Genomic DNA, 15,746 nt, shown 5'->3' with positions numbered 1-15,746 from the left:
AAATCAAATAATCACAGCAATTTTGAAATTTTCACTTCATTTCAAAATAGATTTTTTTCTCCCAAACTTCCTAAAAATTAGAATTTGTTTTTCCCCTCCTACTTCTTCCTCTAACATCAAAGATTAACCATTTTTCCTGACATTTGGGGAAAATTTACTTTCAGAGCTTGGCAAACTGCTTTGGTATTATTCAGGATAGATAACAGCCTAAAGCAGTTTTTTGCACTTCCCCACTGCTCCCAACTAATAAAATATTTTCTTGTTGAGTGTGACTGGGAAATAAGGCCTACATTCAAGTCAGAAACTTTGATTTCTCACTAGCAGAAAATTTTTGGTACTGAGAGATGAAAATTCACTTTTTTCTTTTTTTTTTCTTTTTTTAAGAAAAGGTGCTTCACATAGTAGGAAAAAAAAATCATGATTTACCTTGTTCTTGTTCTTCAGCACCACGTAATGATCCACTTTCCCAAATTGGAGTCCCACACAAACCACTTCAAGTTCTCTGTATCCATCATCTGGTAAGTTCCCGAGATGCACAAATTTATTATGTATAGTTTCAGTATTTACCTAAATAAAAGTAGCAAAACAAACTTGCTTTGTGATAACTTTATTATATATTTTATTAACAACTACTGGGCTATATTAGAAACAGTCCCATAGAAAGCCTCTGTATCACCTAGATCTCACTCAAAGAGAAAGCAGATTCACAAACATCTGATATTCACATTTTCAGATTCACATCAGATTTTCCAATTTCCCCACACAGTCCATCACAAGAAACAGCTATAACTCCCAGCAAAGAATATAAAACTTAAAAGGATCAAACTGAGTGCTCTATTTTAAATTATCAAATTTTACTAGTTAATTTTACTAGTTAATTTTTTACTAGTTAATAACCAGCAAAAATACAGCTGAAGTTTAAATTAAATCTGGTATTTTGAAAAGCAGGTACAATCTAATCAGACCCTAAATTAGTCAAGGCACAGAAACCTATTTGAAAGATTCCAACTGTTTTTCAAGTTGAAGTTTGGTTTACCTGATCAGTTTGCAATGACAGGGAGATCCTTAGTCACAAATAATCTTTTTGTATGTGTCAGTTTACATATGAAGCTTTATCAGAATCTCTGTAGAGATTAAGAACATTCCTTCCATCATATTAAAATTTGAATTTATTATGACTATGAGATGCTATGAAGACTTAATTAGCTATTTGTTGTCTAAACCTAAAAAAAGGCAACCACAGCTGAATAGCTCCAAACTAATTATCCAGGCAGTGAGGCTTCCCTTTTGACCTGAATCTCCCAGGGTGAAAATTCTCCTCCATGAGGAGGAGCGGTACCTCAACACCAAGGTGGTGCACTGGTAAGCTCCTTGCAATGGAACCTCTGCTGTAGGATGAGGACATTCAACTCAAACTGCTGAAGTTTTCCATACTGGTGAAGGTTCCTGTATCACCACCACCATGGGGAACATGGTAAGGGAGGACTTACTGGTCTCCTTGTTACCAGGAAGGTCTCTGGCACAGAATATAAGAGCAGGCTAACAGAAAACAAAAAGCTGATATTGATAATGTAATGCTAGCAGCACTAAATGCTGAACCTCAACAACAAATACTTTGTATAGTATTAAAGGGAAAGGCCCTGGGGCCCAGAGTCAAAAGGTGCAAGACTTGTGAAATCTCAAACAAGTCTCAACTGTTAACGACTTAAAAGCTGGTTGGATTTTGGAAACAGAACCATCCCCATCCTCAAGAAGGAAGAGTTTTTTCCTCTTGACAAGTTTTTTTTTTTTTTTTTTTTTTTTTTTTTTTTTTTACCATCATCCACCATTTTACAAAGAGTGGAAAAGAAATATTTCATCACACCAGAAGCATAAGAATAAGGCAGCAGGAGCGCTTATGGTAAGAATTCAGATGTTTGTTACTGCCAAACAGTAATCAGAAGGATAAAGAAGATATTCCCATAAATATTTGCAACTGAAAATTCAAGCCTTTCAGAGTTTCTTGAAAAATGATTTACTGATGTCAAGGCTCTTTGCAATATGCTTTTTAGCCCAAAACAATCAATGTCCAAACAGTTTAAGAACTACTGTTCTCATGCTCAGGGACACACATTCTGACCCAAGACTGAACTTGTATTAAGAATATCTTGAAGGTAAAGGTAAAAATATTTTTCCACAGAAGAAAAATGGAAAAGCTCTTCTTTATTTAATCTCTGAGTAGCTATACTGCATGAAAATGAGCTGTAAGTGAAATTGAAGCTTGCATTTAGAAAAGCTGTAAGAAGAGGAAAGACAATAATGAAGCCACACTAGACTGAAGGAAGTGCGGAGGCAGAGACCAAAAAAAATCTGTCTGAAAACATACTGAAAAAACAGGTAGCATTACTGCAAAATATATAGGCAAACACCGCATATTCTCCAAGCTACAGTGGTTCGAAGCTCACTGATGAAGTATAAAAACTTAGAGCAAACGCATGACAGAGGAGGAGAGGCTCTCAAAGGACTCCTATTAAATGTTTAATCCCTTGCACTTCATGCACCATGGAGCTAAATTAAGTGGACACTTGTTCCTCCTATTCCTTGGTCATTCTCACATGAAAACATATATAAGCATCTAATTAAAGAATAAGCTTAGATAACAGTTCTGTTAGCTAGAATTTCAGTTCCAATTAGAGGGATGATAACTCCAACTTTTAATTAATGTATTTTAATAGCATTTAAGGAAAAAATAGATTACCAGTAGCTTACCTTAGGATCGGAATCTTTGATGATGGCAGTAAATATTGCTTCCTGAAAAACAAAACCAAAAAGGTTTGAGTTGAACTGTAAAATACAGCTCCACTAGCAGCACCTAACTGGGAGTCACAGATGTCATATGGGGAATGAAAACTTTTTATTTTCTGATTTATTAATAAAATCAGCAGCATCAGCACTTCTAACATCTGTGCTGTTGTGGTATCACCAGCCTCTCTCCCCCAAAAAGAATGTTTGTGATTGATATTCTGAAAGGGAGAGAAACCACACGAGGCAACCGTGACACATGCACAGCATAAGGACTGGTTCAGTAACAAACAATTCATAGCCTCAGACAGCAGGACTCAAAGATATTTAACTGAATCTGCATTCAATAAGACACACTATCAGAAAGAAAGTATAAAACAAACTGTGTATAAAAGTCAGCTTAAAAAATCAAAACCTTGCTCTGTATTTAAATTTCATTATGTATTTTGAAGTGCCAATACTTCTTTCCCCTCTTTTTTTTTTTCCAGACTTACCTCATCTTTTATAGTCTTACACTGAGGTACCATGTTGATGCAGAGCTGATTTCCATCCAGTGACATTGGAAAGCAGGTATAAAATTTAACCATGGAATCTGCAGATTTTCTATTTATTTCTAGATATGCCTTTAAAAATAAAGAAAAAGAAGATGTAAGAAATTTGAGTTTTAGCAAAACAATACCTGCTGCGTTACATTAGCACATCCATGCTCGCTGCTTCTCTAGACAGAAGCCTTACTGAATATTAATTAAAATACCTTTTTATGAGATGATAAAATTAGCACATCTCTCAGTCCTCCAAATGGCTTTGCTAGATTGGAAACTTCCTCAACAGAATATCCTTTTTCAGGCAAGTTTGAAATAAGAACCACACACGTATCATCAACTTCCTGCAAACAAATGGAAGTATTACAGGTCTGTCTTCAACTATAAATCAAAACTGCTACATTACTAAAGAGAGCATTTATTATTACAGCGTAAAAGCACTTTTAAACTCCATGAAGGCCAACTTACTAGCACTTGCTTAAAAATACGTAATTGTACACATAATCAAACCAAAACCTTGGATTATCTAAGTCTTTTAGGATATAGTAGCAGAAAGTGCTAAACAAATTTTGTTTTCACTCCAAACTCTAATGATATCATGTAATATCCTTAATTACTGCTTAACTGAGGATGTAATTCTAAGTTAAACCAATTCTGCACACACCCTGGGTTCCCCCTGGCACTCTCATCAAAAATTCAATCCTTTATAATTACGCCACTGTTTTATATCTATGATATGCTCACATGTCAAATACCACAGGTTTGTACTGTGCAAATATTGCACCTCAAGAGAATATAACAGAAATAGGAAAAATCCAGAATACAGCAATACAGATCAAAGACCAAAGTAGTTTTTAGTGTAAGGAAAGACTGCATAAACTCTGAGGAGGAAAAAAGAAAAGAAAAGAAAAGCCTGAAGCATGATATGGTAGAGGTCTATCAACTCACAAACAAAAGGGAAAAATTAAAGAATAAATTACTCTATTTCACACAAGAACTAGAATGTACCGAATGAAACTAACTGGTAGTAGATTCAAATCAAATGTAGCACTTTTTGAGACAACACATCAGCACTGGGAAACTCACAGTATGTTGTTCAAAAAAAAGTGTCTGATTGTTACACAAGGATCACCCGAAACTATACAGACATGCCAAGGGAAACGTTAGGGGATAAGGACAGCTGTAGTTTTAATACTGCAGCTTCTCTCCAATTACATCCTGTGCTCAAAAACTAGTATGCACCAACATTTGGTGATGAATCTTATCTTCATACATGACAGAACAACTACATTCCTATTTTATTATGAGCTACAGCCTTCACTATGGAACCAAAAAAGCAAACACATGAATTGCTAAGTATTAAAAGCATGTTCTAAACAGCTGAGACTGTTCAGCCTGGAGAAGACCAAGGGGGGGATTTTATCCATGCATCTGAGTATCTGAAAGACGGATGTAAAGAAGATGGGGCCAGACTTTTCTCAGTGGTGCCAAGTGATAGGACAAAAGCAATGGGTGCAAACTGAAACATGGGAAATTCTGTCTGAATCTCAGGAAAACTTTTTTTTTTTTTCTTTTTTCTACTGCGAAAGTGACTGAGCACTAGAACAGGTTGCCCAGAGAGGTTGTGGAGTTTCCATCCTTGGAGATACTCAAAAGCCATCTGGACATGGTCTGGGGCAGCCTGCTCCAGGTGACTATTTTAAGTTTGTATACTTGCCTCTCTCCCATAAAAACCTTTAGCTGGAATGTACGTTAACTGCATCATCAGTAACATCTATCCATACACTTCTAACTAAATTCACACGAAATGCGTACTGAAGACATCCAGAATCAAGTAACTTTAGACTGACCTTGCTAACTGGTTCCATTGATTCTTCACTCTTCGTAGTCACTATAGTAGCGTCTTAAGGAGGAGGGGAGGAGAGGAAGGTTAATTTAGCAGATTTCTTAAAATACTGCAGAACCTTTAAAACATTTTACATTATCTATACATTTAATCACCATCGTCACTAAGAAAAATGAAGTATTCCATCATTTAACTTACAGCAACAAATGACATTGGTTAGACTTGTGGAACGTTACACAAATGCATTCAGAATGCTGTTTAGCAGGAATAAATTTAAAAAAAAATCAATTAAAATCGGTCAATTAATAAGTCCACAGAGGTATCTGAGAGGCTCAGAAAATCATGAAGAGCAAACAGGACAAGCAAGCACAGTTAAGTGTGTCACTTCTACTGTAAGATGTTTCTATCTACCTATAGTTGTTCAGCAATTATGGCCTAGTGGAGATACAACAAGGACAAACTATCACATACATAGTAAGTAAGAACTAAGATGCATTTAAACTAGATTTAAAATAAAGATCATTATATTAGTTATAAAATATAGGGAAAATAGTGTCTATTGAATCAGATCTAATCAGGCAATGCAAAGCAACAAGATTAAAAGAGTTAGTGGTGGAGCTGGAAACAGAACATATAGAAAAGCTCAATCCTTTGCTCTAATGAACTGTGAATAAAGCACCCTGTGTTGGATTGAGAAGTTGTAGCCAAAACTACTACGCTGCTCAAAGATGTCAGTCTGGCAGGAGTAGAGAGTTTAGTCTCTCTACTCCCATCATCTTGATAAGCAGTTTTATGTTTCAGTCAGTGAACCTACTTTAACCATTTTCTTTTTTGATACCCTGTGTCATCTTAATTTCTGAAGAGTTCCTAGCCTCCAAAGTATTTTCATTTAGTTCATAATAACAGAGAATTTCAATACAGAAATTAAAAAATGTCAGTTTGCAATTTACCTTGATCAATTAAAGCTTCACTAAACTGATCTACGTCCATTCCCACCAGCTGAGGCATCTGTGAAAGTTTCTCTAAAAACATAAAATTCAAGACAACATCCCAATACTAAATTTCACAAAACTTATAATCAGGAAAATAACTTAAAATAGCAGAAAGTAACTTAAAATAGCATTAACCTATCAGAAATACCTATTACTGGTGCAGGCTTATTCATTCCTTTGGCTTGAGTCTCTACTGTCTTCACAAGCTCGGTAACTGTGTCACCTTCTGTAACTTTCTTTGTTTCTAATAAGTTAGTTTCTCCAACTTCTATTCCAGGTTCTGTTGATATCTTCAGATCTTCAGCCTTTTCTTTAGATTTTGCTGAAAAGTAAAAGTAAAAGAAAAAAAAAAAAAAAAAAAAAAAGCATATTGAGCATAAAAGTAATAGTAAAAAGAAACAGCATATTGAGCATATTTTTATATATATAAAGTTTATGTCAGATATTTAAAGACATCCTCTCTTCCTCATCACAGCTGAGCAAAAGAATTTATACAGGATAAGCTCATTCCATTCCAGCTTTGCATACCAAGCGTACTGCTCTGTTCATGCGAAAGGGTCTACTTCTTTAAACTTTTCTTTCCTTGATTTTTTGTTATAATCAGTGCTGGTTGTATTAGCCACATCACGAGGTATAAAAAGGGTACCTCCTTACCCTACACTGGAAAACCCAATAAAGGGAATAGTGAAAGGCTAGAACTCCCTACCTTAATTTGTTCTAAAAACTGTAGGGAGGCAAGAGGTAATGGAAGATCACCTGTGTATGTTTTTCCCAGAAAAGAGTAAAAATCCTCACTCGCCTTACCTGCAATATTTGAAGTTTTGATTTTACTATCTCCTGTCATCAAGGTTTTCTTAGTTACTTCTTTTTTACCTAGATAAAATAGACAAAAAAAATTGGTTAGTAGAAATGCTTATTTCTTAAGTCTTACATCTGAGAAGTAAACATAACAGAAGTGTGTAAAAATATGATGAAAATGTTTTAATCTGCAGCAACTGAAATGTAGAGTTCTAAGTAGAAGACACTAGCTACTTTAAAGTATGAACTGACACAAAGAAAACAAATCCAAAACTTAATAGTTTGTTGGAATTAAATTAAGAAAGTCATAAATTAGAATACCTTTTGTGAATTTGTTTAATACTTTGCTCTTACAAAAAGGCTTGTGTTTTTTTCTCTCCTTTAAATAACTATAAAAAAAACTTTGCTTCCATCTGTGAGACAAGACTAAGCAGCACAGTTACATGAATTTTAACTCCATTCTGGAAACTAAACCTCAGTGAAGAATGAATCAAGACCATGGCATTTTTGAAAAGCACAGCAGAGGTTTCCCATCAAAATAATGTCTTGGTCCCCAATTTTGCTCAGAACAATTGCTCATGAAAGCTAACAAAATAAGCAACAAACAACAGTACGGCTGTTACTTCCACCATCTTAAACTTCAGAAGAATTTTGTTTTTTTAACTGGCTTTTAATGCATTTGCTGTGGTTTGACCTGTTTTCATTAAAGTATTAAAAAAGGGAGAAAAAAAAAACTAATGATGTGGCATACAGGTTTGCCAGGTCAGTTGCATACTATTGAAACATGTTCCTTATACATTTGAAATGTTTTAAAATTTTTCCTAGTTTTTTAATGATCCAGAGGAAAATTAAGACATGAAGAAACACTAGAAATAACTGCGAAACAGAATATTAGATACATTAGACAAAAAGCTAAGAGTAAAATCGAAGAATGACATTTATTTTATGGATTCACACCACACATTTTTCACAGTTTGGGACAAACAGTTAAAATCTGAAAACTTATTGAAGCATAAGCACAGATCAAGTTTTTATAGCTGCTTGGGGGTTTTAAGTAAAGAAGACAGAGTTACATCAAAGAGACAACATCAGAAAGGATAAACCACTTTTCTTGTACCTCTTTGAACCTGCTTTCAGGGACTATCAAAAAAGCACTCATACTAAACCAATGATACCGGAAATGAAGAGAGAAGGCAATAAGAGATGCAAAGCAGAAAAAAGTCTCACCTGTAATGGATTTAGCTGTCTTAGTGGCAGTGTTTTGATCTTTTCTGTTGTGAGCAGGTGGAAAAAAAAATAAAGAAAAATCAGGTTCAAAGAAAACTCACTGATTTCAAAGCAGCTGAAATTGCTCAAAAATATTAAAATAAAATAAAGCAAATAGAGACATACATGCATTTTGTTACCACCTGCTATCAGTAAAAGTGATATTAATGAATAAGAGCAATACTTACTTTGTACTTGATGCAACTTTTTTAATAGTCTGAGTCATTTTTTTGATGTTCATTTTGGCCTGCAATTTACAAAAAGAAGAACTTTTACTGCATCATAAATTTTAAAGCATCATAATATCATTATTATTGCTTTACTTCATACCAAATCATCACTATATATATTAAAAGAGGCTGTATCTTTTACTACTTGTTAAACTTATAACTGTTCATAAATATCAATCTTAGGCAAGAAAAATGGAAACCTGGAACTAGGTATTTGCAACTTCTGAAGAGGAAATAAATACTTTAAAACTATCAATTTTTGCTTGGGGAATGTAAACAAGTTTATAGAGCAAAGTACAGAGCTATAAGAGAAAAGAAAAAAAAAAAAAAAAAAAGGAAAAGAAAAGAAACAGCAGCCACCACCATGCTGTTCTCCATCATGCTCTTTACCTGGCCAGGAGTTGCTTTTGGCTTTTCTGCTACACTTATTTTCACACGTTTCCCATTTACCAGCACTGGTACAGTTTCACTGTATTTCACAGCTGCTATTACTGCTTCTTTGTAGTTCATTTCTAAGAAAGCCTAAAACAAATGGCATATTCAGTCATATTATAGGTGTAATATATGGTTCAGTTTCACTTTTCTTTAGAAAACCTGCTCATGTCAGAACTGCATGTACCTCTCTCTCCAAGTTCACATGAAGCTTGATGAAAAAGCTTGGACTTCAGTTTTTTGCAGAAAAAGCATTCTAGATCCCTCTAACATTCTCAATTCTTTCAAGATTATATATGTCATCTTTAATGACAAACTCTCTAAAAAGCCTTATCCTCCGAGCAGCTGAGGATCCCAACAGAAAGTTTTTCATTGTTCTACAAAATATTTTCTATTCTGGATACACAGACAACACAAAAACATTCTACGGGAAAACCTACCTCATTCCTAGAGCGAAGTACAAGGAGATCACTAACTTTGCCAAAAGGTTGAACGATTTTTTTAATATCTTGATCTGAAAAGCCATCATCTGGTAAATCAGATATTTGAAGGACTGTCCCACAACTCAGTAGTTCTTCTCTCAACAGCTAAAAATTAAAGACAAACCAAAAGAATAAACACTTTCCCAGGCCAGTCCAGTAAAGCCTATAATAATAAAAATTACTCCAAGTCTGAAGCAGGTAAGATGGCTTAGTTAGCTATGCTTTTCTGAGTATTTTTGGTTTTAATTCAAAGACAGATACACAGTTTTGTTCTTCCACTACTCTTCAACTTCCAGTTTAATGGAAGACATGGCACAGGATTACCAAGCAACATTGGAAAAACCTCTCTTTTGCTTTTAAAAAGTATTACCAGCTTAAATAGTTTTAGTCATCTGGGCTGCAAAGATAAGGGGCTGCAAAACTCCACTAGTTTCCTTTCAATACTATCTATTGGTCTTCAATAGCACTAGGCAATCTTCTCTTTGTTTATCATTTAGCAGCTACAAACTACCACGGACAACTGCACCCATCACAACTGCACAATAGTAACTGAAACACAGAAATGATTTATAGATATTTGCTCTAAGAGCAAACAGCTGACAGGACAGACTAAGATGACATTGGTTTAAACACCTCCTTAGGACAGGATTGGTAAATTTCTCCATGTTTCATCTTCCCTGTTCGACCAGGAAAAATCATCACTTTCTACTTTCTATCCTTTACTTCCACTTACACAGAAAATTCTTCCAGACAGAGGTCATCACTCAGAGTATATACAAGCAAGTGCTCAGTACAATAGAGACCTAAAGTTAATGGGTGTTTCTTTCTTCTGCTGTAAACCAAACACCACTCTCTTACTTTCCACCAGAAAGTCCTTACTGCATTACTTCTCATGCTTACTCGCAACCAGCAAGCTTCTGCATTAACACAGCAATATCTATTACACAGAATCAGCAAGCAGCTGTTCAGAAATAACTGCTAATCTTCTTAAAAGTGATCTCCCTTGAAATGAGATACAAACCAAATCCTCAAAAATCACAGCGAAAAATATTAAGAAACTCACCCTATTGTACGGAGTAGGACAAAGGCCACTGGTTCCTGCGGATAAATCTTCCTCATCCTCTTCCATTTCTTCATTCTGGGGTGAATCATCTATTTCAGGAGACTTTGATTTAGAAGCACCTGACCCAGGCAGCGAAAACAAGTCTTTCTTTGAAGCCTTTGGAGAAACACTAGTTTTCAGTGGCTTCTTCATATTTCCAGGCATCTTCCCTAAGAGTCCATGAGAAGGTGGTGATCTTCCTGATCCTGAGGATCCTTGCCCAGCTGTTTGAAGTGACTTATGTTTATTGAACTCTGCTACAAAGCCGGGTCCCAAACTTTTCACTACTGCCTCCAAAGCTGCCTTTTTGTCTGTGAGGGGAAGGAGAAAAAAAATGGTTTTTGCTGTTCAGTTTTCTACAATTTCAGATTTGTTATCACTACTTATTCCTGACTCGGTCAGAAGACTGCAAGTGAGAGAGCCTTCAGCATGCTCTAGCAGAGATCGCCTACAAAGAATAAGCCTCTGTACTATTTCTGTTGTGTCATTCTGCAATTTGACATCTTTAGTAAGACCAACATGACACTGGCAATAACATCTACAAAAATTCTGAGGGTCAAAAGAAAGACTGATAGTTTAATTCTGCATGTAAGGGAAACCACTTTCACTATATCTATTCTATCCAGGTATGCATACATATGTACGTGCAGAAAGAGGCACAAACCATCCACCTTAAACAAGATACTTCTAGCAAAACTTCTTCATGCAGAATAAATTTTCTCCGTACCTCATCCATATAAATAAGCACTAAGTAGTCACCTATGTTCACGGTTAGTCTTTTCTTCTCAGGAAAACACAATGTACTGTGTGATGCTTAAAATGTTGCTCCCCAAAGCCACAGCTATTCCAGCTAAGGCATTACCAGCATTTCGCACCTCTTATGTTTGTACATCTCCACCATGGTATCTGCATTTTTTGTAACATTGTGGCATACCCGGTGGCATTCATTCCCTGATTTGCTGTTATCACTCAGTTTCTTCTGAAAAGCTACCAAGCAAATTGTTCGTTTTTTGATATTTATGCAGCTGACTGCTCCTGAATTAGAAGGGAATATTGTGCATGTCTGTACTGAAAAACACACCTAATTTTCTCAAATTTGTCAAGTTTTCTTTGAATTCTTACTCTGCCCCCCAACACACCTGAAGTTGCTCTCAGTTTCTTCTGTAGGTTTTGTAAGAACATTCTCTTTTATTTTTTAGGCTAATCATAAAATAAAATTTAAAAAAAATCAATATAACTGGATTTGGGAGTGATCTGTTGCACAACTCTACCTGATAACCCCTTCTCATTTTTACAGCCAGCCACTGAGAACTACTTTTTGGGTACTGTTATCCAGGTAGAAAAAAGAGAATGAGATGAGCCTACTTCACTTCTGAGAATGTCACAGAAACCAGTATCAAAAATTACTGAGGTTAAGATCTCTCGTCAACAGAGGCTGTTACCTTGTCATAAAAGAAGAGTCAGTTAGTATGACACTTACGCAAGCTAATGATTTGTTTGTTTCATTTCATTTTGTTTTAAATAGAAAGACCGAAACTCAGTGTTACTGAGCAGTAGTTGTCCAATTTGTCTTTTGCTTTTGCAGGATGGGAACTACATAAGCCCTATTCTTTTCTTGCGATCTCACAGTCATTCTCTCTCGCTGATTCTTTCACTTCTCAAAGAACATTAAGAATTCCAAGGTTACTTCAATCAGTTTGTCCACACTTGTACAGAGTGCATCGCATCCAGAGAGCTGACCTGAAAACTTCTACCTTAAACAGTGCCCTTTTCTCAGTTCAATCCTTATTTTAGGCTACAATTTGAAACAGCTAATGTAGTTTTTATTGTGCTAACCACTTGCTGCTCCCAATGGACAAGCCAAGACACAACAAAAAAAGAAACAATCTTTCCAGGTTTTGACCTTCCTCTCATTACTGATACCTTGCAGTACTTACTACCTTGATGCCTCTTGCTAAATTCCACGTATTGTCCTGAAGACTGATGCTATTGTTTTAAATTATTCTTTCATGATAGGATACAACTTTGATCCCCTGTACACTTTATTTTTAAAGGAGATCAATGGATCTCACAATTTACTGTTTAGTTATTGATTGTCTCTTCCTCTCAGTCTTCTACATTAGGGTAGATCATATTTTACCCTTAAGAAGATTTCTGAAATTGCCTGCCACTTCTCAATTTTTTACTTAGACTTCTCTCCTACAGAAGAGCTCAGTACCTCTCAGTTTTCTGAAATTATGCAAATGACAAAGCCACAAACACAGCTCAAACAGAAAATAATCAATTTCTAAAATTCCTCCTTTTTTCTCACTGGAATTGAAAAAGAAACAAAAACTCCAAACACCCTGGTATTTCATCCAAGAGACTGAGTGGAAAACGAATGACGCAGAACTGAGTTCGTACACGATTTCCTAGAACTACAAATATTTTTCCATTACATGTCTTACATATTTTCAAACTGGATGTAGTAAGCTGAAATGAGGGTAAGAAAACGGTGCAAAACAACTGCTACAAAGATGTTGCACTGAAAGTCTTTCGGGTACTGTCCCTTTATCTCAGCTAAATTATTTATGATCCATTCATGGGCCCTCTGTAAATTCCACTTCAATTCAATGCAGTTTCTATACAGTGCACTATTCCCCCCCATCTATACTGCAGCTGCAAAATTGCTTTTTTCATGCTGAAGGATGAAGAATCTCCAAATGTATTCAACTGATGATTATCCTTACTAGCTCAAAAGCTGAGCAGAAATAGGAAAGGTGCTTGCTCAGCAGTTATTTGACACTATTTAACAATTGCTGACACTAGGTGAGGAAGACTTCAGATCTTTTAGAGTACCTGTTTTCTTCCAAGCTTAAGTCTCACAAAGCAACAACAGGGAAAGCTATTTTAAAATACATTTTAAATTCACATTTAAACACATTTTAAATACATCTCCTCCTCACCTGGAGATCGGGTGGTCCTCCTTGACGACCAATCATTACTGGAAGACCTCTGAGGTCGAGGACTTGTTCTCAGTGGATTCCGTGATCGCTGTGGTGACCTTGACCTGTGTCTAGGGCTAAGTCGGCGCACCTGTCTTGGGCTTCGACTTCTTGGCCGTGTTGGCCTGAAACGGCCAGGGCTCCTAGACCTCGACCGTGATCGACGAAGAACATAGCCAGAACCCGCAACTCTAGAACGTCTAGGACTGGGACTAGCAGAGTTGGAACGGCGCTTTGGGGTCTGATTTTCTTTTCGGTCGCCAGCATTTCTAATAGAATAAAGGCATATAATGAATTTCAACATGGCAGCAAGATTGAGTCTGTGAAAACAGACTTTCTACCAAAAAAACAAAACAAAACAAAAACACAATCAGCAAAGCATTCAGACACTTCTTTGTTAACAAGTATACTTTAAATACCAGTAAGATGCTTACTACAGAAATTTAAGATAGGTAGACAAAACTAAAAAAGAAACAAGTGGGAGACAAAAACCTACACAGAACAAGACAAAGATAATTCTGGTGTTACAAGTTGCAGTGCCATAAAAATGCATAGGAAAAGGAAAAAAAGACACATGACATTGAGAAACGAACTAAGATAACTTCCTTGGTTCTTCCTAATTTAACTTGAAAGTAAAAAAAACCTTGAGACAAGATCTCCATATGATTAATCCAGATTGAAGGAGAGATTTGAAAGGAATGACGTAACTGTGCATGCATCACACATTTACAGTGCCAGCAGTTGTGAAATTGGTAAAGAACATGTAAAAGAAATAATGTGGAGGAGATCCACAGGAGAAACAGTCACTGTCAGAGATATGGGAAGTAGTCAAACAGCAAAACCCTGACAGGACAGATCACAGGGATAAAGGAGAGAAAGGAAAAGGTCAAAGATGCATAGAGTATATGCTTATATATCCATTTTTGATGAGCTAGTCACATGACAGGCCAGTATGTTACATTCAAGCATCTGCCCAGTTTCTCAGCCCATGCTGAATTCTGTGATACCAAAGATATGCTACCCCAGTAATCAAAACTGGCTACAGTAAACACAGCACCTCAGAGGTGCTAAAACCAGAAGCAGCCACTGATGCAACAGGCCCTTCAGCATGATGCAGAAAGTAGAACTGCACTAGCAATTTCTGTAGAAAAACTAACAGAAATACAAGGAAAAAAACAACTTGGCACACATGCCCAGCACAGCTGGGCTTACTAGGAAGACAGTAAGCTGGACGACTGAAAACTGCAAATCTTCTAACACAACATGAAAGAGCAGTTTACTTTTCAACTGAAAAGCATTTAAGTTTGTGAAAGGTAATCTATACAGGAACACAAGAGCATCAGCACTCAATGAATCACCAGATCCAGTCTTACTATTACTGCTCAAGACCTTGAACAGACAAAGTTGCTTTTAGATGATATAAGTTAAGGAGACAGGACCAACAACCTGCAGATTGGTGAAGGGGATGACAAGCAACTGAGGCAGCAGCTACCCAACCTTTTTGGCAAACACAGCTGCAGCTAGCTGAGGACAGATGAACAACCTCCAGTTCTTCTAAATGATGCTCCTACCTGCCCCACACAGCAAGACTTCCCAATGTTATTTAATTAGCAAGGTTCAAATATTATTTAAAATCCACATAAATCTCATTACTCTTGTGTCCAACTCTACATTGAAAATGTTTTGCATCAACAAACCATAGCTATTTTTAAAAAATAAAACATTATCAAAAGAACCGTACAGCAGCAGTTAGCGGAGTGGACACAGTGCAAAGTAAGTTCATCGACCTTACCCTGAGAGCACGGCCAGCAACTGTGACAGCCTACAGGAAGATATACTCTAAGTCTCCCAACTGGAGACATGCTGTCATCACAGAAGGATTCAAGAAAGCACCACCCTAAAAAACAACTCTTGCCCCACCTGCAAGCACACAAGATCAACTACTCACAAAAAAGCAGCATTAAACTTGTCCAGTTAGTGCTAAGTTACTCTAGCTAAGAGCAGTTTTCTTTATCCACGTTCTTTATAATATCAGCAGCACTCAACATTTTGCAGCAATCTCATTTTGAGGTTTTAAAATATAATTTTCTCTTTATGAAACATTCAAAAGTTATTCTTTGTTTAGTAACTTAGCAGGACTTGGTATGCACTCTGCAATTTAACCTGACCTACATTTTGATCATCTTAACACATCTTCAAACATCCAAGTAAGTTTCCCAGGAAATATATCAAATTAATTAATGGGAGGTCACAGGACAATTCAGGAAAAATGAAAACTCTACCATTCCTAT

The 15,746-nt window shown here is 36.2% G+C and overlaps 1 protein-coding gene across 3 annotated transcripts in view; it reads right to left on the bottom strand.

The window, feature by feature from the left end:
* Positions 1–15,746, bottom strand: part of ZNF638 (zinc finger protein 638) — a 61,369-nt gene that overhangs the window by 20,285 nt on the left and 25,338 nt on the right. For 2 of the 3 annotated variants that reach the window (XM_062574889.1, XM_062574890.1), the window contains exons 5-18: positions 13,417–13,724; positions 10,433–10,782; positions 9,328–9,474; positions 8,846–8,977; positions 8,414–8,472; positions 8,187–8,230; positions 6,966–7,034; positions 6,310–6,483; positions 6,120–6,191; positions 5,174–5,226; positions 3,536–3,667; positions 3,276–3,404; positions 2,749–2,790; positions 427–567 (exon numbers count right to left, since the gene is read on the bottom strand). In XM_062574889.1, coding sequence (XP_062430873.1) covers positions 427–567; positions 2,749–2,790; positions 3,276–3,404; positions 3,536–3,667; positions 5,174–5,226; positions 6,120–6,191; positions 6,310–6,483; positions 6,966–7,034; positions 8,187–8,230; positions 8,414–8,472; positions 8,846–8,977; positions 9,328–9,474; positions 10,433–10,782; positions 13,417–13,724 — 1,852 coding nt within the window. The remainder of the gene's footprint in view (positions 1–426; positions 568–2,748; positions 2,791–3,275; positions 3,405–3,535; positions 3,668–5,173; positions 5,227–6,119; positions 6,192–6,309; positions 6,484–6,965; positions 7,035–8,186; positions 8,231–8,413; positions 8,473–8,845; positions 8,978–9,327; positions 9,475–10,432; positions 10,783–13,416; positions 13,725–15,746) is intronic. The other variant, XM_062574891.1, reaches the window with a different exon arrangement.

The sequence above is a fragment of the Rhea pennata genome, chromosome 4, assembly GCF_028389875.1.
Source record: "Rhea pennata isolate bPtePen1 chromosome 4, bPtePen1.pri, whole genome shotgun sequence".
NCBI classification, from domain to species: Eukaryota; Metazoa; Chordata; class Aves; order Rheiformes; family Rheidae; genus Rhea; species Rhea pennata.
This window is presented reverse-complemented; position numbering and strand designations above follow the sequence as displayed.